At 53.9% G+C, this 20,970-nt stretch overlaps 9 protein-coding genes across 18 annotated transcripts; 3 read left to right on the forward strand and 6 right to left on the reverse strand.

Moving 5' to 3' along the window:
• Positions 1 to 607: 607 nt before the first annotated feature.
• Positions 608 to 1,107, reverse strand: KVP17_000527 (uncharacterized protein; the record flags this gene model as incomplete). Of its 2 annotated transcripts, XM_068523494.1 has the most annotated exons (2): positions 608 to 704; positions 731 to 1,107. In XM_068523494.1, the coding sequence occupies 2 exons, from the start codon at positions 1,105 to 1,107 to the stop codon at positions 608 to 610; spliced, it is 474 nt and encodes a 157-aa protein (XP_068374172.1). The 2 variants fall into 2 exon arrangements, with proteins under 2 accessions (XP_068374172.1, XP_068374173.1); XM_068523495.1 differs by lacking the exon at positions 608 to 704 and having other exon boundaries at positions 727 to 1,107.
• Positions 1,108 to 1,326: 219 nt separating this feature from the next.
• KVP17_000516 (uncharacterized protein) lies at positions 1,327 to 1,893 on the forward strand (the record flags this gene model as incomplete). The annotated part of the gene is made up of 1 exon (XM_068523391.1): positions 1,327 to 1,893. One exon carries the CDS (start codon positions 1,327 to 1,329, stop codon positions 1,891 to 1,893), a length of 567 nt encoding a protein of 188 aa, XP_068374152.1.
• An 11-nt stretch (positions 1,894 to 1,904) lies between these two features.
• KVP17_000533 (uncharacterized protein) lies at positions 1,905 to 2,102 on the forward strand (the record flags this gene model as incomplete). Its single annotated transcript, XM_068523579.1, has 1 exon — positions 1,905 to 2,102. The coding sequence occupies one exon, from the start codon at positions 1,905 to 1,907 to the stop codon at positions 2,100 to 2,102; it is 198 nt and encodes a 65-aa protein (XP_068374186.1).
• Positions 2,103 to 2,516: 414 nt separating this feature from the next.
• Positions 2,517 to 3,062, reverse strand: KVP17_000534 (uncharacterized protein; the record flags this gene model as incomplete). Its single annotated transcript, XM_068523582.1, has 1 exon — positions 2,517 to 3,062. One exon carries the CDS (start codon positions 3,060 to 3,062, stop codon positions 2,517 to 2,519), a length of 546 nt encoding a protein of 181 aa, XP_068374187.1.
• Positions 3,063 to 3,285: 223 nt separating this feature from the next.
• Positions 3,286 to 4,245, reverse strand: KVP17_000539 (uncharacterized protein; the record flags this gene model as incomplete). Its single annotated transcript, XM_068523637.1, has 1 exon — positions 3,286 to 4,245. The coding sequence occupies one exon, from the start codon at positions 4,243 to 4,245 to the stop codon at positions 3,286 to 3,288; it is 960 nt and encodes a 319-aa protein (XP_068374194.1).
• Positions 4,246 to 4,293: 48 nt separating this feature from the next.
• On the reverse strand, positions 4,294 to 11,591 carry KVP17_000530 (uncharacterized protein; the record flags this gene model as incomplete). Of its 3 annotated transcripts, XM_068523519.1 has the most annotated exons (3): positions 4,294 to 4,861; positions 4,888 to 11,498; positions 11,529 to 11,591. In XM_068523519.1, the coding sequence occupies 3 exons, from the start codon at positions 11,589 to 11,591 to the stop codon at positions 4,294 to 4,296; spliced, it is 7,242 nt and encodes a 2,413-aa protein (XP_068374177.1). The 3 variants fall into 3 exon arrangements, with proteins under 3 accessions (XP_068374177.1, XP_068374179.1, XP_068374178.1); XM_068523521.1 differs by lacking the exons at positions 4,888 to 11,498; positions 11,529 to 11,591 and having other exon boundaries at positions 4,294 to 4,836; XM_068523520.1 differs by lacking the exon at positions 4,294 to 4,861 and having other exon boundaries at positions 4,884 to 11,591.
• A 227-nt stretch (positions 11,592 to 11,818) lies between these two features.
• KVP17_000532 (uncharacterized protein) lies at positions 11,819 to 13,720 on the reverse strand (the record flags this gene model as incomplete). 3 transcript variants are annotated; one of them, XM_068523561.1, is made up of 5 exons in its annotated part: positions 11,819 to 12,158; positions 12,186 to 12,616; positions 12,645 to 12,877; positions 12,904 to 13,655; positions 13,683 to 13,720. In XM_068523561.1, 5 exons carry the CDS (start codon positions 13,718 to 13,720, stop codon positions 11,819 to 11,821), a joined length of 1,794 nt encoding a protein of 597 aa, XP_068374183.1. The 3 variants fall into 3 exon arrangements, with proteins under 3 accessions (XP_068374183.1, XP_068374185.1, XP_068374184.1); XM_068523563.1 differs by lacking the exons at positions 11,819 to 12,158; positions 12,645 to 12,877; positions 12,904 to 13,655; positions 13,683 to 13,720 and having other exon boundaries at positions 12,182 to 12,475; XM_068523562.1 differs by lacking the exons at positions 11,819 to 12,158; positions 12,186 to 12,616; positions 13,683 to 13,720 and having other exon boundaries at positions 12,872 to 13,327.
• A 24-nt stretch (positions 13,721 to 13,744) lies between these two features.
• On the reverse strand, positions 13,745 to 16,958 carry KVP17_000526 (uncharacterized protein; the record flags this gene model as incomplete). 3 transcript variants are annotated; one of them, XM_068523491.1, is made up of 3 exons in its annotated part: positions 13,745 to 16,209; positions 16,238 to 16,696; positions 16,726 to 16,759. In XM_068523491.1, the coding sequence occupies 3 exons, from the start codon at positions 16,757 to 16,759 to the stop codon at positions 13,745 to 13,747; spliced, it is 2,958 nt and encodes a 985-aa protein (XP_068374169.1).
• Positions 16,959 to 17,330: 372 nt separating this feature from the next.
• Positions 17,331 to 20,556, forward strand: KVP17_000519 (uncharacterized protein; the record flags this gene model as incomplete). Of its 3 annotated transcripts, XM_068523447.1 has the most annotated exons (3): positions 17,331 to 18,883; positions 18,912 to 18,970; positions 18,998 to 20,556. In XM_068523447.1, 3 exons carry the CDS (start codon positions 17,331 to 17,333, stop codon positions 20,554 to 20,556), a joined length of 3,171 nt encoding a protein of 1,056 aa, XP_068374157.1. The 3 variants fall into 3 exon arrangements, with proteins under 3 accessions (XP_068374157.1, XP_068374156.1, XP_068374155.1); XM_068523446.1 differs by lacking the exons at positions 18,912 to 18,970; positions 18,998 to 20,556 and having other exon boundaries at positions 17,331 to 18,887; XM_068523445.1 differs by lacking the exon at positions 17,331 to 18,883 and having other exon boundaries at positions 18,913 to 20,556.
• Between the last annotated feature and the right edge of the window lie 414 nt (positions 20,557 to 20,970).

Consider the following 20,970-nt stretch of genomic DNA (forward strand, 5'->3'; position numbering starts at 1 on the left):
GACGTAACCCACTGACACTCTGGCACACTATGATCATGTAAGAGAGGAGACCGGCAGTGAGCACCTACCAGTCCGATGCATCTTCCACAAGAGCAGTCTCTGTCGTTGTCTCATATGCTGGGCTATCGCATGGCGGAGTGGCGCATTCATCCTTTTCTCGTTGGATGCTCTGGCCCAAAAGATAGAGTGTTCTGAGCGCCTGTTCTATCGGCGGCAGGGAGTTTCGGCGCCTCCGCACTCGCTGATCGCCATGATGCACACGTTGTCCGCAGTGAGTAGCGTATGGTCTGTAGCCCGGCACTATCAGCGGCAGTGGCCGTTGAGCGTACGGCATGTTCTCAATCCAACGAGCTCGATTTTCAAATGTATGACACAGGAAATTCGGAGACATGTGTGGCGGGAAGCCCAACATTCCGTTGCCGGGAAAAATGCCATGGGGAATGAACATTAACGGAGGCCCGGCACCTTCTGGGCCACCGGGAACGTCTCGGGCAACCATGGAATGGACCAGTGGAACTGGCGGCCTCGGCGACTTCTGAGGGGACTGCTCATCTGTCGACGCTTCACAATCTCTAACCGAAGACATTACAGAATTCAGTCACACAAGTCAGATTCCAAATCCCGGCGTAATGTCGTCCTTCACCTTGTGGTCATTCAAATTCGCTCGAGACTCATATACAGTGTTCACGGGAGCTCTGCGGTATCTGTGTCCTTTCCGTCTCAAACTCACCCTGTGCGTTCGCCCTTCAGGCCGATGTAATACACTTGGGTTGTCGGAGCACCGAAATTCGTAGGGATGTGCAAGTGTAACAACTGCACGTTGCGCAGACGAGTCACCTTCAAAGGGTACTCCAGAGTGCCACAAAAGTCAGTTGCCAGATCAAGTTCTTGGACTGGAGTCTCGTCGTCGGCAGTGCTCAGGTCCAACAACTCCCGGTCCGCGAAAACCCGAAGACATGAAGGAGCCGTGCCGCCCTCTCCGCCAATGACAACCAAAGAATGAAGGGAGACCGGAGTGTTGAACGGTATTCTCAACAACAGTTCAGGGTCGTCGTCGCTCTGAACCAAGGTAGTCTCATCCAGACGGTTAGCGTGGTCTTTCTTCATAACGGAGCGAAATGCGTCTGTGGTTCCATAACCTGCCGCTCACCAGAATCCATGCTGTTAAAAGCCTCACACCCCTCAGTGTTAATTGCTCCGTGCAGCCATTCCCCTGTGGTTATCTCTCTGGAAGTGTGCTAGTTTGGTACCCACATCTCATGTGTGCAGCCACACGTGGTACCGTGTTGACCAGGCATTTTCAGCTGTGCTTTTGTGCATTTTCCTATGACTGATTTGCACGAGGACAACGCAGACGACAAAGATGCCGGACGTGACAATCCGTGTCCAACCTCTCCAGCGGACCCAGATGGGACTGCATCGTCAGGGCTGGAGCGCAAGATCAGCGATGTGCTTTCCGCAGAGAAGAGCGTTGCAGATGACGAGACGCCCGAAGAGAAAAGCCCAGAGAACGACCAAGACAAAGAGAAAACCTCTGAGGATGGTCAAGAAGAATTGGAGAGAGAAGTCGATGTTGAGCACGCTGTGGAAGAAGCCAACACCACCGGCGAGCGCAGCGAGACGCAATCAGATCGGACATCCGGACAGTCAGTTCCGGACTCCAGCATCACCGCCAGACCAGCAATCAAAAGCGGCGACCCGGCAGCCTACGGCCTGGAAGTCCCTCCTTTTAAACAGAAGAAGAAGACTTTTTCAGCAAAAGCAGCATCTTTCACAAAGAACCTCTGGAAGACCATGAAGCATGCAGCGACGTCGACGGCGGCGACCAGCCATCGAGCCATGCCACAAGTCGACACCCGAATCGCTCCGCTCGAGCCGAGAGAAATTCCGTAATTGTGCTGTGTATGACCACCCGACTTTACGTAGGGAATCTGGAGCACGCCACCACGGCGGAAGACGTCAAGGAGATCTTTCAAAAGTACCCAAGCTTTGGGGGAGTACGGATGGGACGGTATTCGGGATATGCCTTTGTCACGCTGAAGGAGGAAGAAGCTCAAGAAGCGATTGAGGCGCTTGATGGTCAAAAATTTAAGGGACGCTAGTGAGTGAGGAGAGTCTTATCAATCAGTCTCCGCATCGAAATCTCCGTGGACAAAGAAAAAAGAAGGAGGTCTCGCAGTCGCTCGTTCAGCCCCCGCAAGAAAGCAACTAGGCCTTCAAAGTACTCTTATTACCCATCTGACGACAGGCACGACAGCCGAGATCGAGTCGATGACCGCAAAGACAGTCGTCGCCCCTACCGCGACGACCGAAGGGAGGAGAATAGGGAGGACCGTCGCGATGATTTCAAGTCCGATCGTAGGGAGAGGCGCCGGTCACCTCCAAGACGGTCTCCGCGCGCAAGGTCGGTGAGCCGATCACACTAACAGGTCAAAACCATGCTCTGATTATGACTTAGTCTGCTCCCACTGAATAAGTGCCAGAATATCATTCTCTGTTTGTAACCACAGAGTGCTTCACTGAATGAGAGCCAAGTACACCATCCTTTGCTTATACCGCCTCCAGTGGCTTTGGATCTTCGTCGCGGCCTCAGCTCGTTTGCTGGCCCGAGGTGCTCGTGGGGCCAGAAACTGCGCTCGGGTTGTTACAGGGCACAGGGTAGGGGTGTCTGGCGTGTGCGATCTCAAGGTTGAGCGTGCCTCGTCAAAGAGCATCATCAGCTTGGAGTCAGAAACTTCGACCTTTGGGACTCCATCGCGGTGGTCTTCCACTAGCACGTCCACGGGCGGAGGCTGATGCTCTTCATGTTGTGTATGCTCGACCTTTGGCGCACGGATGACAGTTCTTTCTAGCACGTTTCTGGGGCCTATCTCGCTGGAAGAGCTCCGCCGTGATCGTTTTCCATCGTCAGACAACTCAGACCCGACCTCTGGAGTGAACATTCGTACCTCCGCTTCAGCGTCAGGCGGGCGGAGGGTGAGTGTTCTGCGGGTGGTGCCCATGGCCTGGTCCAGATCGAGAAGAAACGTGTCATGCTTGCGGTAGATTCTGGGGCGTTTCATGTATTTTTCTCTGAGGACCCTCGGATCTAAAGCAGGTGGCGATGGCTATGTACAAGGGCGTACATAGGGCATTGTACAGGGCGATGGATCGGTTGTCAAGTAGTAGGAAGAACCGAGGTTGCGGGCAAAATTCGGGGTGTTGTGATACCAATGATAGTTGTTGCAGCACGGGGTCTTTAAAAACAGACGAGCCAGAGCTCTGAAACTTGAGCTTCAACGCATTCTACTCATCAAATGACTCGTTAGCCCTCAGCTCATCGTCCGCTTTGTTAAGTCCTGGTACTTCCTCCGAGATGCTCCAGCCCTCGTTGAAGACGTCAGGTGACTGCCCCATATCCAGAAGAGACCACAGTTTATCACCGCGGAACACCCTGGATGGCCTAGGCAACACTATGTTGCCGTGAACGAATGAACCAGATCCCATGTCTGCGATGATACCAGAAGCGGGAACGTCGCGGATTCGAGCCAGTACACTGAGCGCCAGATTGCGAGTTTCGTCTGAGGTGCTCTCCCTAGAGGCGAGTAGAGAACAGACAAACTCCGATCCCGTCATCTTTAGCAGGAAAAGACCCATTGGACGATTACTGATGTCGAGCATTGTCTGGAGAGCCCGTTTCGCCCCGTTCCCTCCTGTGAGGACTTTGACGAGGGATATCACCTCGCGGCCTCCGTTGAACACCAGAGCTTTGGTGTCCTGAACAGTATCAAATAAGCTGACCTTGAGGTCAGCTAAATGCGGCATGGCCTTGGTCTCAGGCACGGGCAAGGTAATCTTAATGGACGCCAGGAATGACTGTACCGTATCCAGGACCTTCATGGTCTGCACCATCCACCAAGGAAGTTGAATTCCATTTTGACCTGCCACTTTGTTGAAGTGCTCGGACATGCTAGTCTTGAGGGGCTGGAACTCGCCTTCTGCTGCGTCGTGATGGTTCCCGCCTTGCTCTCGCTTTTTTACTTCTTCTGCTGATTTCGACTTGATGGTAAGGCTGAGCCCATTCTTTAGGTAATCATAGCCACGCCCAACCACTCCCCCGTGCTCCTCTGCATCCTGACCTTTCCTCTTGGTGGCCCCGTCGCTTTGCCGCTTGCACTCGACCTGACCGTTGCTGCCTAGCGGGCCGGGGCAGAAGTCATTCTGGAGTCTCAAGGCAGATACAGAGCAAATGAGAAGGGTACGCATACAATACCACAAACACTATTAGATACACCAAAGAAACATCATTGTCTTTCAAATATCCTGTCGCATAGCCTCTTTGATCTTGCGGGAGCACTGCCTTACCATCTCTACTTTGGCACAAATCTCCCTGGCGCACGTCACCACAGCCAGTCGAGGACCTGACACGGAGACGACTCCCGGTTGATGAAGCCGAGGCACGTTGATGGAGACGCCTTCGTATTTTGCGCGCAGATTCTGAATATTCTCTCGGTTGGATCCAACAATCATCGAGAATTTCGCACTGGGAATGAAGTCCAACGCCAGAGTAAAGCTGTCACGGTCCGCAGCTTGTTGCCCACCAAGTGTCTCGGCCTCCACCATGAGAGCCGCAGCGGCAGCTTTTAGCATGCTCGCTTTGGACAGGTCCGGGTGGGTCCTTGGGCAGTCCACAGCGTCGAGGAGCTCATTCACGAGCTGTTGAATCTTCCCATACTTCCGGCTGAGATGAACTGTCTCGGTTTTACCGCGAACAGTAGCAGTTGCTACGTAGATGCCCGCGCTGTCGTCGAATTCGAATGGCTGGTTGTTGCGAAAGCTGAAAACAGCCGCCAACATTGGCTCCGGAATTAATGTTAGCAAGCTGTGTGAACCCCATTATTGCCTCACCCAAAAATAGTGTTGGAATCTCCCACGACCATAGAGGTCGCACCAATGGCTACAAGCGAAGGGCGGACCACGGGCTGACACACGCTTTCGTTTGGGAGGGTCGCATCGCCAGCCCAGGAGAAGCAACCTCTGGACGTGTTGGACACCAGTGCTGAAGGCGGGTGGGAGTAGGGGTATGTAGCTCCAGTTGTCAGGCCAACCTGTACTGCCACTTGCATGTCCTCGAGAGATGCGAACTCCACCTTCGTTCTGGTATTTTTCTCGTGTGTAACCTTCGCACCGTCGAGACACAGCTTACGTCGAAGGAACGTCTCCAAATCTGCTTGACGGTTCTTCCGGCAAGAGTATGTGCACATTGTAGCAGTGTTTCTCGGGGCGAGGCATGCATTTGGACAATATGATACTGCGATGACCCAGAACAGGGCGCGCATGTCATCCGTGTACTCGAACTCTCCAATGAGGTCCCGCAGGCTGCTTGCTGGATCCTCAATCCGTGAGATCTGTCGTTGATAAGGAGGTAACGCGGATCTATGTGCCCGCCTTCGGTCTCTAGCGTTCCAGCGCACCTCGTTCGCGACAGCAGGCCAAGGACTCCGGCCAGACTCGTCGAGAACGTCCTTGATGCGAAGGACGGTTTCTTCGATCTCCTGCAGCTTGTTGTTTGAAAGGAAATGGTTCCAGCACCAGTCCAGCTCATCTTCGGCCAATGAAACAGGATCTACACGACGGTCTGGGTCGGCGGTTTGCTTTTGAAGGAAGGCCTGCCAAGCCTTGTAGGCCCTCATAGCACATATCAGATCTGAATCAGTGCAGAGCAGGCGACGAACGCGGACTAGTTGGAGAGCTTCCTGAGGGGATCCCGATTGATCGTCCAACCATGGCATGTTACGCTGAACGATCGCCGAGAGAATGATCGCGTCATCGCCAACTCCGAAGTGGAGGCCGTACCATACCAGCATTCCAGCCTCGGCGTCGAACATCAAACGTTGAAGCAGTCGACCAAATCGGGTGAGCTTTACCGTCTGTTGAGGCGTGTTCTTAAATTCTATTCGTAGCGCCTGGACCTCCTGAAGCCTGGAGTATGCCTCGTCAACCTGGAATCGGTCCGGAGGGCTCAGGAGCGACTTCCGAAGAAAGGTAAGGGGTTTGGTGATGAGCTTGGAATCGTAGAGCATCATCAGCACGTCCGCCATGCTGGCGGATTTCATCAAGGGTGTCACATGTTGAGGTCGGTCCTCATAATCTTTTTTTGTGAGCAGCCGGCAGACCACTCCTGGTCCGGTTCGCCCTGTGCGACCAGCGCGCTGTAAGGCCTCGTCCTTGGTGATGCGCTGCTTAGACAGCTGGTACTCCTGTCGTGTCTCATTCCACTGCTTTCTCTTTTGCGTCATACAGTCAATGATCAGAGAGACCTCCGGAATTGTAACACTGGACTCCACGATATCTGTACTTAGGATAACGACGCGATGCTTAGGGTTGGTTTGCGCGCTCAGAACAGCGTTCTGCTTCTCAACCGGAATCAGCGCATGCAGAACTTTCAAGTCAATTGGGGTGTAGTCAACGCCCTCGTGAAGCAGCGAGTCCATTTTGTCGTAGAGGTGAGCTCTAACTCTCAGGATCTCGCCTTTACCGGGTAAGAAGACTAGGAACGGTTTTGGATTCTCCCCGGCGCATAGCTTCTGCATATGCTCGTACCATATCAGCTCTGCCACGCCCTTGTCCGATGGTTCCTTGTTGCGAGATCCCTCGGTAACGCACTCGGGGAGATCGTCGAGGTAGAGGTCGACGATGTCATGAGGTGCTTCCCCAATAACAACATCTGTGCAATTCTCATGCCCAAAGTAGTCCTTCAATGTTTGCACGCTGGTAGCTGCTGACATCAGTAATATTTTCAGATTCGGTTTGTCGAGCATGAGGTGATGCTTGACAATTGCCATGAGAAGATCGTCAAACACGCTGCGACAATGAACCTCGTCAATAATCAAGTGGGTGCATGACGAGTCCCCTTTGAGAAACAATGTCACAGCCACACCGTTCGTCAGGAACCGCAAGCGAGTGGCCTCAGATGACTCCTTCATACCGCCGATTGCGTACCCGACCTCTTCACCGACGCTCGAGCCACACATATGTGCTACCCGAGCCGCAAGACTGGTGGCTCCTACACGACGCGGCTGAGTGCAAATCACGTTCTTCACACCTGGTTGGGATTCGTCCATCAGCATTAGCAGTGGGATCACCGTAGACTTACCGCATCCAGTGGGGCCGACTACAATAATGACCTGCTTCTCCTGAAGAGCGGCCGTAAGCCTGTTGCGGTACTTTTCGTCCATCATTTTGTAGACGCCCTTTTCGGCCCAGTTCTTTAGCTTCTTCTGGCTGAGCTCGTGCTGGTATGCATCCACCACCCCTTTGCATGCTTCAATTTCCTCTTCGGTGCCCCAAACAACAAGTATGATGGTACATAACCGACCATCTTCGAATTCCTGGAGATCAACGCGCAGCTTCTTGCGTTCAGTGCGATTATGATTCGCTATCAGACAGGCAGCTACCATAGCCGCCTCCGCCGACTCGAGCAGGGCATCGACGTCCACGTCATCGACCTGCACTGATTTGACGCGGAAGATGAACTTCCGGACGTAAGGACTATTCACGTCGTTGGTGGTGACAGAGTCTACATGTCCGTCGAGGCAGACCTGTTGGTAGGCACGAAGAATCTCCACGTCGACGTTCTTACTGAGAGTACCGCTTTGAGATTGACAAAGAAAGAACTTGTGGAAGACCTCTCCTGGATTCAATGATGTGGACCGGTCTAAATCGGTTTCCGACCACGCCTCCCGCCACTCATCCGGATTGATGGGATCTACCGACTTGAAAAACACGATGAGCTGCTCTAAGAGTAGACTCCATGCCGCATGCGATTCGAACTGTGTTTGATAGCTGTGGGTGTTGCACCACAGCTTGAGGCCAAACAGGACATAGAGTAGTTGAGGGTGGACTTTCAGCCACCCGCAGAGATCGGACAGATCTTCCGTAGACAAGCCACATCGTGAGCCAGGAGTGCATAAAACAAACTCCACACCCCGTACAGATCCTATTACAGAGTTGGCGCTGGTAACACCATGTAGAGCCGCAGCAACGTCTCCAATGGAGGCTTCGCTTGTGTGCTCCAGGAGGACAGGGTCGCCCGTCTCCGACAGGTGCAACAGCGAATCATCCCGAAATTTCACGGTGCATGGCCCACAAGCGGTCTGCAGGGCCGCCTCTACCGAGGCTCGCACGGCCTCCGCGGAGCCCCCGGTAGATTGGCGGTTTTCATCGAAGAGGGTGCGGAGGGAGTCAGATAAGGACTTGTGTAGCAATACAGGACGAGGAGGAGGGCTGTTGGTAAGCAGTACTTGCGTAATTTCCTCGGCGCATAACCAACCGAAAGACAGCATTCGAATTCCGTTGAAGTCTGGATTACTATAGGTCGCAACGTAGCATGCTGAGGCCACGCGAAGCTGAGCCGATGGTCGATCAGGATTAGGAGCCTCATCGACTTCAATATCCAACTGGTCCTCAACTTTCTCCAGAATCTTGTTACGAAAGAACTTCATCAGGGCTTTAGTAGATCTCTCATGTTCATCGTCCGCAGAGGAGACTTTTCGAGACTCAGTCGGACCCGTAAGCAATGCAATCTCCGTTTTGGAACCAAATCGCCTCATAAGACCCAGTAGACTGTGGTTGTAGTTCAGTCTTAGCAGCTTCATATCAGGTAGGAACTGCTCATGCCCCTGAATGAGCAGGGTTGGGTCTAGGGTAACATCCAACACAGCGGCCGTAGACATAGCTGGCGACGGAAAGACATCATGGATGGCCTGCAGCGGCGTGTCCTCATGGCGGGTTTCCTTGGTGTCGAACTCCTTCTCCATCCAGGTAGGGTAGTAGTTGGGCGCAAGATCCCCTGGTAGTTTCGCCTTTACACCAGTTTTCGGGGCGTCAACGGCATCAGAGTGCAGCTTAGCCAGCATCAGACAGCTGTCGGAATTAGCGCCTTCCTTGTCAGCGAGAATAATGTGTGCGTTCGATATCGTGCCAAGATCCGTACTGGTGACACAAGCCATGAAATACTCTTGCATGCTCTTTCTGACGGAATCTGGATCCGTGTTCATCTCAGCAACAGCGACGGCGTCGGGCTTATAATCCATGGCGGCGCAGGTCTCAACGGGTTGCACCAGCAGACTGTCCCATGTTACAAAGTACGTATCCCCATCGAGGTCACCACCAGCCATCTGATCGGGAACAGGTCGGGGCCCACGCACAGAGAACACAACGCAGTTCTGTATGTGTCGCAAGGAGGGTATATCCACAGCACGCAGAACTCTTAGGTCTCCAGGATGTAGACACGGATTCCGTGTGACGAGGACGTTCCCAACGATGACGCGTGCCTCTTCTTGACGTTCCTTCGTTTGGACGAAAACCTCGTTCTCTTCCAAATTGTTATCGAAGTCTGGAATACCAAACAGCATCGCCGAATTCGCAATCGGTACAAAGGATTTCGACCTTCCATGGTGGACGGAGCCGTGGTACAGATACTGCAGGGCGCCTACGAAGTACGCGTCGTCAACCAATGCAAAGCCGGCATCGACAAGATTCATCGCGTTGAATCTATCAGGGCCAAGTGGCAGATGTCGTAGTCGGCGTCCCGCCGATTTCTTGTCTGTGAGGCTTCTGCCTGTATCGACGATGCTTTTTCGCATGAACCCGAGAATGGTTTGCAAAGGCACTCCAGTAGTCATCAACAACGTGATGATCTCTCTGTTGAGACGTCCAGGTCTGAACTTTGACCACGTAACAACCTCGAAGGAGTCGTGAAGAGACTCGAATTTAACCATGCTGGGCCTCATTTCCAGCGTTTTGCCCTCCGAAAGCTCCACGTCAGACGGAGCCGTAACGACTACACCTTTAGCGCCTTGGAACCGGAATTGGTAAGCTGATGGCCGATACACAAGGCCCAGCGCATCCCGAACCCTCTCCGAGGCTTCCAACGTGATTCGTCCGCAGCCATCAGTGAAGACGAATCCATTTCTTTCCACGTCAGGAACCACGGCCACCTCTGCGGGTGGAATTGTGATGGTGGGTCGGCTAGTGCTGAAGAAGAGCGCGAGTCTGGTAGCATACTTGCAGGGGGTCTTCAGCATCGTCTGCGACATTATCCACTGTCTGATGTCATCAGCAGAGGGGGCGTTAGGCATCTGCGTATACATGTAGAAACCCTGCTGCCGGAGCTGGCTGTTAGACCAGTGTAGGATCGTGAAATGTGTGTCTCCGATGGTAAGGCCCTCTTGGAAAAGCTGGTTAAGTTTGGCTCTCGTTGCAATTTCTGGCGCGGGACGAACGCAATTCTCATCTCGGATGCGCACCGACAAGAACCCATTTGTAGACTCCTTACAGAACTCGTTCAAAACTCGGTTGCTGAGTGTTCGCTGGGGTTCCATGAAAACCATCCGACTTGGAGTGATGACCATGGCCCGTAAAGCAAACAACGGAGCGCCAACTCCTCGTCGAGACGGATTCGAGGTGACGACCTCTGAACTACCTACGTCAGGCGCCTCGGCTGCCTTCTCTAGGACAGCGGTTACAGAATCGGTGGTTGGCAGGACATGTTGATGTAGATACCCCCGAAGCCAACTGATCAGCGCCCCTGGATGATGATCGATGGTTTTAAGCCATTCGATCAGAGACCTGGAAAACAAGACGGTTGCTTGCATACGCATCTCAGAGTTGATGCACAACAAGGCGTAGAACTGGCAAAATGTCAGCCCCAATGTTCGTTGAAGGCCGCACCAGTGTTGAGGGTGCGTCAGAGCTTCGGCCACAGTCGAGGCAAATTGCGCGTCGCCGGCAGGGAGAGAGCGGCAAGATAGAGGCTTCAGGGCGTGATTGTTCATATTTCTAAACAGTACAGTCAGACCAGCAGCGTTCAGCGTCCTTGTGAAAGCATCAAGGTCCTTGAGTACCACCAATCGAAACACAGGCACCCCTCCCAGAGCATCGCAACTGCAGGGCTTCCACATCGTTTTCTTCTCGACTCTAGATGCTGTACCCATAGCGATCTGCGGCGCGTGCAGCCCAGAGAGGTAGACGCTGTGGGACTCGGCGTCGCAGACGGCAAAGCCGGTGAGAGTTCCGATCGTGAATTGCAAACGGAGAACATCGGGATGCTCATCTGTGCCTGACAAGCCCAGGAGATCGTCCAGAAGCTCGTACCCCAGTTTTCGGAACTCTATATCTATTGTTGACCTGTCGACGTTAACTCGTACCGTGATGTGGCCAATGAAGGCGGAGTGAGGGCTTGCTGATTGTACGAAGGTCTTTGCGTTTGGTACGTAGCCAAGGGAGAGTCCATTGACTCGATAAGTCGTCACCCTCCTGGATTTCACAACGCAATTATCCATAGCGGCCACCCAGAATTCGTGCGACGCCAACGAGGCCAGAGATTTCACGATGTCAGAGAGGCAACGCTTACCAGGACAAATATCGACCATTGCACTCCCACGTGCGACGAATTGACCTAGTGGCAATTCTGTGATCCGTACCGAGATAACCTCCACTTCCACCTCCTCGCAAGCCTGATTGAGACGTGATTTTGTGGGACTCACCTTTCTAACGGTCTCCCTCTCGCTGCCTTCTGGAAGGTTGTGGAACCGAATTGCATTGGGCATCTGAAGTTGCGATTTTAGAGGCGTTTTACAGTTTTTCTCCGAGACACAGTTGAGTGATCAGAGACCTAGTCTCATGTGTGTTCAGCATTATGAAGGGGTTTGAAAATCTCGCCGCTCTTGATTGCCCTCTCCGAGATATAGTAGACCTAGTCTCACGTGAATGCCTCCAGCATTATGAATGGGTTCGAAAATCTCGCCGCTCTGGATTGCCTTCTCCGAGACAGCGATCAGAGACCTAGTCTCATGTGAGCACCTCCAGCATTATGAATGGGTTCGAAAATCTCGCCGCTCTGGATTGCCCACTCGTACCAAACGTTCGATGTCGTGACTCTGCGCCAGAAGTGCAGTATTAAAGGGGTTGTGGGCGTCACCTGCAGAGGGGTTTCCAATGGGAGGTAAAGGGGAAACCATGAACACATATCTGGGGTGGCGTTGCGAGGGTCCGTGGACATCACCACGTCACCATACAGGCGACAAGAGAAGAATCCCAAAAACCCGTGGCACTCAGACACAAGATGCGGTAGGAAGGGCACAGACACCTCCCTAGAGTTGTCTGGCTTTGACGGGCTGTGATGAGAGAACGTCAGCACTCACTTGGGATGAGAGAACATTAGCAGATCCTTGGGGTCGTCAAGAGTGTGATACTTGGAGGGGTAAACGCAGTACGCTACTTGTCGACCGTGTAGGCCGGCCAAGGTCCAGAGAACAGTGCTTGAGATTGGTTGCACGGACGAGGAATAGGATTGAGGAATGATCACTCCGTTAGCCTTCAGTATATGCTGCGCACCGTCGATGCATTCAGGAGACTGCTCATTGTCGCCAAGCGAGCCCAATAACTCGGACACGATGATGTCGGCTTTGAAATCCGGCAGCCAATGGCGCATATCAGTTGATACGAGCTCTACATTCTTCCAGCGCGCCTCTGTTCGCTGGCGACCGAGCAGAGTCTGGTATACGAAGAGGTTCTTGTCCACCGCCACCACGCGGGCGGCAAGACCCAGCCGTTCCACAACGACGAGCACTCTCTGGGTCACTCTCTCCACCGTTGCTCACATCAACTATTGCTCCTCGTCCAGCGCCGGCCACCACAACCACATGGTTCTCCTCGCCGGCAGCTGATCGGTCGCGTAGGCACTGCTCCACGGCCGCTTCGTATAGGTCGTACTTCACAGTGTCAGCCTCGAATGTGGCGTAGATGGCGTCATGCAGGTTGTCCTGCAGGGGCCGAAGAGGAGTCTGCAGGACCTCTCGGAAGTGGAATACGTACTCCTCAGCGGTGGTCAGTGCTGTATTGACAGGGCCAAAGTCTCACGAGTCATCATATCAAACAAACGACGCACCTGAGCCAGGTGTTGGGTCAGCTCCACTCTGGCTTCGGAGTCGGGAGTCAAACTTTCAATCGGCCAGCGTGTGTCTAGCATGATCAGAGCCGATTCGTCCATGAACTGTCGAAGAAGATCTGTCACCAGTCTCGGCAGGTTCCCAGAAGTATCCAGTATGTGTGTGGGCAGCATCACACAACCTATCGGTTCTCCCTTCCATCTCAATAGGTAACGCCTGACCAACGCCACATAAGCTGCCTGAGACATCGCATCTTCGTGTGGGAGGGGGTAGGTCGTGCCCATCTCAACGGCGACATGGAGGTTTGAGTGGTAGTTGCAGAGGCGGTGCAGGGCTTTCCACGCAGTCCAGCCATCGACTTCCATTTCCACGTCCTGGGAGAAAACGAAAGGCATTCGGACGTATATGGGTTTATCGTAGGCTTGCAGCAGCCTCGATAGGCGATGACCCAGTGCGACCACTTCCAGGTGTCCGTCCTTTATGGACGGGCTCGGACATAGCACCGCACGCAAGCCAAGGTGATCAGCCCACCCAACCTCGTTCCCCCACTGCTCCAAGGAAACGCCGGCAGTTAGGACGCCCAAGACGCGAGATCTCACTACACTGTCCTCTGCGATGCCTGCCAACCGGTCGGTCGAAACACTCAAAGGAAGGCCTATACTTCGCAGGTTCAAGGATTCACATACGTTCACGATGATGTCAGCTGACGCTTCTGAAAATTTGCTGCTGTGATGCCCAGCCAGCGCTCACCTTTCTGCTAGCAACCCCAACTTCAAAACGCGACTCATTCGATGAAACCACTATTTGTACACTCAATCGAGGAACTTGTTTGCCGTGACGTCGGCAGCAAGGCCTTTCCTTCGGCGAGTCTTCAATAGGAACTCTCGGGCGAGGTGAGGCGCTGGTGAGGGCTCTAGGGGACGAAGCACTATTGATTGGTCTAATGGATCACCCGGAACCAGATCCCAATGGTCGAAAACGGTCAACACCATGGCTTGGCCTGAGGTATGAGTTCGAATGTCCGTCTCGAATCCAAAGCTCTCAATGGCTGGGATGTAGGCCTGCACTACGAAGAGAGGTGTCCCAGGACGAGGCTGGTCACTGGCTACGTGTCCTCGTCTTCTGGCAGCCACGTTGTAGATCGCCTGCACACAATCCGCAGGACAGAGCACCTCCGCCAGCATTACAGGCTCCATGATCCGAGGGCATCCCGTCAGAAAGGCCGAGTAGACGCATCTACGTGCGGTGGGTACGATTTGACCGCCGCTCCGATGAATGGGGTTCTCCGCAAGATCTGCGTGAAGCAGGCGAATCTTGGTGTTACGCATCTCCTGCTCGATCAGAGGCCCCTCGCGAGCAGCCCACTGGAACCCTGACACCAGCATGTCCTTTGTGGACAGGAGTCGGGGTCGGTTAGTTTCGTCTGGAAGGGTGTCATCCAGAAAGACGTTGGGCCCTTCAGTTGCATGGCTCTCTGGACCAAAGGCCCAGACTCTGCGAGCGCTCAGAAGGTCCCAATCATGTTTGTTGTGCAACATCTTGGAGGCACCGCGCTTATCTTTGGTGAAGGAAAGCACACCAGCCTCTATGTCCTTGGCGACCGCCAGCTCGAGAGGTTCGGCGATCATAGAAAGGACAGACATGCCATTGGGAGATGTAGCCGTACACTTTTGAGAGGACTGCTCCAGCACTGTCTCCTGAAAGGAGACTACTGGATCAGCCACTTTTATCTCCACATCTCCATAAACTCGTCGTAGGTCGTGAAGCACGCAATCTAGGTATAGCTCACCAGTGCCGACGATCACGTGCTCACCGGACTCCTCAACCTTGATGTTGACAGACGGGTATGAGCGGTCAATGCAGCTTAGTGCAGCGAGCATCTTGGGCAGTTCACTCGGGTTTAATGGCTCACATGCCACCTTAACAACTGCTGGCGAAGCGAATCGTAGCGGTTTGTAGATCGCAACTTCCAACTTGCCTTTCGCGACATCGGTAAGCGTCGAGGTCTTGGTCGCCCCAGCCTCTACGCCAGCGATTAACACCCAGTTTCCAGCTGGGACGTGGGATACCTCCACTCGGTAACGGCCATTCAGGATCCATAGCCCCTCAACTTCCCTCACTACGCAGTCCTCGTCGTCGTCGAGGCTGTATTGCTCGCCCAAGACCATGACTCGGGAGCCTTTACCAAGTGTGCCAGACATCACACGACCGAAGACGTCGAATCGAGTCGGAAACCCTGGTCTGTGGTAGTTTTTGGCAGTGTGGACGACTAAAACGCCCTTGGGGTCGACATTGGCCATATCTGCTGCTGGCGTGGAGTCCTGGTCACCGCAGTACAAACGCTGGACTTTGCTTGGACCAGCTGACTTGGGGGACTTACCATGGAAGGTGAGCATGTCCACCAGTGCTTCAGGCGCTGACTGGAAGAGATTATACCCTACAACCTTTAGCAATCGTCGCGGGGCAAGAGCGAAGTCAGACGCCTTCAGAAAGACACCCAGCTCTTGTAGGAAAGGTTCCAAAGTAGGACGCTCCTCAGCAGCCACATGGGCGAATAATTTCCACAGAGGCTCCAACACGAGAGAGACGAACGACCTCGGCGTGTCAGGCGACGGGGCCGTTTTAGATATCGTTCCTACGGCCGGATCGTAGTAGAGATCTCCCCATAGATACCGGCTCATTTCCGCAAAGGGCGAGTCGAAATCTGTTTGGTCGACGATCTTCTCGACGGGGTCAGGATCCTGGAAGACTTGGCGGTAGATTCGACACCAACTGCTTAAAGTGAAGAAGATGAAATTTTCTCCGCTAGCAAAGGCCACGTTGTCCTTGGCTGGCTCCATCCGCTGCGCCGGCAGACCCAACAACTGACTACACGTCCGGATGTGCTCATTGACTTCGAAGAGTACGAGCTGTAACTTGGTATAGGCATCCACTGGAGGAAGCCGGAGCTCCAGGGCCAGACGGTCAATTTTGTTGAGGACCAGAATGATATCTAAGTGGTCCTCGACAGCCTGTTGGATTAGCTTCTTCGTTTGAACGACAACGCCCTCCGCGACGTCCACCACCAGCAGGCACACATCCGAAAGTCGCATGGCTGCTGTTGCCTCATCGCCGAAGTTGACGTGCCCCGGCGTGTCCATCAGGGAAATTAGATGCGTCTTTCCCTGGGAATTCGGTAGCAGTAGTGACATTGGAGCGGCCTTTATCGACAGCTCCCGTTCTCGTTCGTCCTTGCGAGTGTCTAGGTAGCGCATAGGGACCTCGCGATTGTGGAGATCTGCGTGGGTAGCCCCGCAAGAACCCACTTTTTCCGGAGTGCGTAGCATTAACGAAGATGTCAATTAGGGTTGTTTTCCCGTGATGGAGATGTCCTACCACGCTTACGAGCCGAGTAAACTCTGGTAGTCCCATGTGTCCCCCCATGAAATCGAAATCAAAGGACACCTCGGGGAACTGGGCTTCCACTGCGTCGAACGTAGACATGACCTGCGGATCTACGATTGGCATGGTAATGGGTTGAGTGTCCTCCTCATGTACGACCACCTCAGCATCGCCGTACACCTCTTGTGCTGTTGGATACACTTGTTTATCTTCGTGTGGCACCACCGCTCTGGCATGCTCGTCGTGGATGAGAATGTCGGCTACATGACGAGGCAACTCCCCATCTGTCTGGCGGGACTGCTCTGTTGCCCTTTGTAGAGCGGCGGCCGTGGAAAGCTCGCCAAGCCACGCATCCTCCTCTGAGGAAGATTCCGCGTCCGGCCCTGCATTACAACTCCAACACAGGTTCCACCTATATAGTTTCCAAACTCGTCGTATTGATCCATCGACGAAGAATTCGCGATTAAGCCCATGGGCAGGGCCGTAACTAAAGTCCAGAAGGCTCGGAGGACCGAAGTCCCCAAACCCCTGCCGGGCCTGTCTAGGTTCTTGATCCATAGGCTCCGAAAGGTGCACCTCAGCAACCCCAGAGCAGAGACTATCGTTGGTTTGGGAGACCTCATAACCTCGCACAGCGTGACACATCTGTTGTTCGAATGTGATTGCCCGCAGCCTCAACGGAACCAGGCTTTAGTTCGCACGCTTATCGAGGAGCTCGTGGCCGTAGATCATCTTGAGGTGCTCGAGATTAAGACTTGGAGTGTGCTCTGGCACGCCATCCTGAATGAACGACAGGCGGCCCGGCATTCTTTTGGGCAGGTAAGGACGGTTCCTTTGCAAAACACAGCTCTTCGGAGCGTTCCTTGGCAGAAACGTAAAACTACACTCCTTTACCTTCAACGGACGGGTTTCAGATGGCGTCGTCGCCTATCTTCTGAAGTTTCTACCGACCAGTGTGACTGAGTTGAACCTCTCAGACAACTGGTGGGGTATCCGTAGTATGCACACAGCCTATCTATGGACTTGGTATACGTGATTCTCTTCGTGGTGATGCGCAATTCCGTGACGAAGTTGCGGATTAACAACTGCATTGCTTCTGAGCACGTGCGCTGGGCATTTTACTCCCTTCTCGACGAGTTGTTCGTGGCTTGCTCGTCCCTGCGGCATCTCTCTGGCCTCGAGGGCCTTTTGACTGGAACTCCGCCAATGGGGCATCTTCCCCCTCCAGCTTCCGTCATTCAGGAAATCCAGATGACCTCCACCTCTGCGTTGGACATCCTGCTGGACCATATCCGCCAGCGGGAGTTCCTGAAGCTGTTGAGGGGTCATCGGGTACGCGTTTGGTGGTCTCCCTCATCTCGTCGGGACCGGGAAGAATTCGCTGGAAGGTATTGGCCCGCCACTGTGATTTCTAGTAGCACTGATCGAGACGTCGCTCTCGTTAGGTACGATAACGGGGACTCAGAAAACGTTTCAGTGCAGATGATTCAACCACTTAGTCCCTTAAAGTACGGTGGAGGCTTCGTGGCTTTGCCTGCCGATTCGCCAAGCAGTGGGTGCACGAGATTCCAATGCGCCACGACCTGTGACGAGTGCCTTCGCTGTCTGGGTGACCTTCCCCTAAGGGAACGCGAGTTCGTGGACATTCGCCTAGATCCTGGGTCGTCAGAAATTCCTCCAGCTGAACCAGATGAGGCAGATCCAAGCGACTTTCTCGGACGGATTGCCAGGATAGTCGACAATGACACCTACCAGGTCTCATTTCCATACCATGATGACGGGCCTCAATTCGTCCACGGGAAAGACATCCGGAGGGCTGTCATTGTTGCGTGGGACACTTGGCGTGACTGGTTTATAGACCTTCACCGAACCCACCGGAGAGAGCGCCTCTACTCTCCACGTTGGCTTTCACGATCTCTAGCCACCCGTGGGATGATACGTGTTGAGGAACCCAAGGAGAGACCGCGACGAGGATTGGCAGCCTCTGCTGGCGACGGGAATCCACCGGCCAGCCTCGCTAATCTCATCGCAGTCGAACGCAGCGTCAATAACGCACTTAACCACGCTATGCGTGACCTGGCATTGAGCCCCAGCAACCCCACGAATATCGTGCCCGGGGCCGATTTAGTATTTTCGGGGAGCACTTTGGATCTTCCTCCCTTTCAGCTGCTCGATCGCACTGCGGAGGTTAGCGAGAATCAATTGTCAAAGAGCCCATCGAGTTTAACCCATATTCCTATCAACCAGTTCGTGTCGGCACTCAAGAAGGACAGCCTTCGCGCAACCGCATCCGGCTTGTCGGATCTGGATCGCTCGAACTTTCAGGACGCGCTTCATGAAAATTCGCTTCTCACGGCCCAAATCAGGAGGCTCAATGCAGCCTCGGAGCAAGTCCAGCAGGAACTTGCAGCAGCCACTCGCGAGTTGCAGTGCGTCATCTGTATGGAAGCGCGTTGGAGTGTCCTTCTCGTCCCTTGTCACCACGGAAGAGTTTGTCCCGCCTGCGTGGAGAACCTCAGCACGTGCCCCTTCTGTAGGCGCGCGATCGATAGTACGATCTCTGTAGCCTTGTGAGACCGGCGACCGGCAATTTTGCAGCATGTCTCTGTCGGATCCGCTTAAACCTGATGAGCTTCTAAAGTTTAGGACGAACTACTGTGAGCCCCTGGTGGCCAGTCATCCAGGCAAAAGGCTGCTCCAGAGTGGGATTTGTCGCTTTGCCGGATCGTGCCAGTACTCTCATACCTCTGAATGGTGTCGACGGGACTTAGTGGGTGTTGGGAGTCGCTCACATCAGACCCGTACCAATTATTGTGCGCGGCTATGTAGCCATGTGCGCCTGGACGGTGAGGGTATCGTTTCAGTTGCCTTGAGCACATGCGAAGCTGGTAAGTGTTGTCCTTTTGCGCACACGTTGGAAGAGGTGTTTTACCATCCGGATGTTTATAAGACATTGCCGTGTTCAAAGGTGATGGAGCACCCCTTTCAGTGCGACAGGGAGTATTGTCCCTTTGCACACAGTCCAGAAGAGCTCCGACCTTCCACCCATCCGACAAATCTGCTGCGGCTAACGAACTTCACTCTGCCTCGCTACACTTCTCAAGAGTCGAGACACAACATCCATCGAAGGCTCCCATGCGCTCACATCGTCCGGCATGTCAACGCCGATACCCGCGAGATCCATCCCAACCTTTTAGTAGAGAGGGGAGAGTTGGAGGTCTTCACCTGGTCTTGCGCTCAGGGGCTCTTTCAGGGACGGCTGGTTATCGTGTGGTTGCTCCCCCTGCCTATGGAGACGTTGGAGTTCGCTGAGCGCTTTGCCGCTAGAGTGGGATGTGCCTTCCCTCAGGTGGTCCAAAGTGGCACCTGTCAACTGGAAACCCTTACCTGCCTCTTCGTGGTCCAAGTAGCAGGTCTACAAATGATTTCGACTCCCGTTTCTGACAAGGAGTCTTTTGCAAGGGAGGTGTTGGGGCAACTCGAAGCGCTGCGTCAGCAAGGTATCTACGTTGATGCACTGGATCAGTACAGCGTCATGTATGACAGCGAATCCGGTACTCCTGCAGTTCAATTTCCGTATAAGTCGCTGCTTCTCGCTGTAGCTAGGACTTTTGGGCTGTTGAGGGATCACCCAGAGTTGACACGAGCGTTGATAGGTGTACCAGATTGCTACTGGAAGCCACCCGAGGTAGTTTTACAAGATTTCAGACTCTCACAGGACAGGACGCTGAGCTCTGCATCCGGCCTGGCTGACCACGCCTTGACATGGTCGGCAGGGTGCTACCTGGCGTACATGACTGCTGGAGTCCACCCGTTCGGCAGCATGGACGACTTGGAAGGCCTGCTGCTGAACGCAGCCACTAACGACCTCGTAAATTTCAGAATCGGCGACCTCTGGACCCAGATGCTAGGCATGATGCTTGACGCCCGCCCCACCGAACGGAAGAATTTGCAGTCCGCTCTCCATCACCCGGCTTTGTGGTCGCACAAAACCTGGACCGCAGTCACCAGCGGAATAACGGGCCTCTCGCCAGTCATCTTGCCTCTGGTGGACCGCCTGCCAGGCCTGCCCACGGCCCAAATGAAAAATACAGGGTTGACCTTCAGTGGAACATCCGACGTGGTCTTGAACAGTGAGCTGCTGCTTATGTGTGCGGCGAACCCCAAGTCTGCAGTGTCCCTTCTAAGCATGCATGCACCATTGGCCATGGCTCTGGCCCAGTTGCTTCCGTGTCATGAGTAAACCGAATCTCCGAAACATTTTAACAGAGAGTCGCACTTCCGTTCGCCAATGCCAGAGCAATCCAACAGCGCCTCCTTGGACGCCAGTAGAATTGCAGAGAGGGACCCAAAGGTTCGTATCAGCGTCTCGGCATCCGATTTGTTGACCAAGGGCACCTGGGTCAAGATTCCCACCAGGCGGTCTTTCGGATTTCGCTCTCGGAGCCCCTCTATCATATCCGTGCCAGAATTCTGTTGGCCATACGCTAGTTGTATAATACGCGCGCAGTCCACGAGGCCGGGTGAGACAATAAGGCTGAAGTTGTGTCGGAAAGCTAAGGTGTGCAGCTCCTTAAGAGCCGACTCGCAACCGCTGCTATCCAGTAAAAACAGCAGGATGCGGACGGAGTAGTGGCCTTTAACCGTGAGCTCAATG

The sequence above is a fragment of a genome (genome assembly GCF_019968985.1).
Source record: "MAG: Porospora cf. gigantea B chromosome Unknown PgB_NODE_42_length_56408_cov_115.256, whole genome shotgun sequence".
Taxonomy (NCBI): Eukaryota; Apicomplexa; class Conoidasida; order Eugregarinorida; family Porosporidae; genus Porospora; species Porospora cf. gigantea B.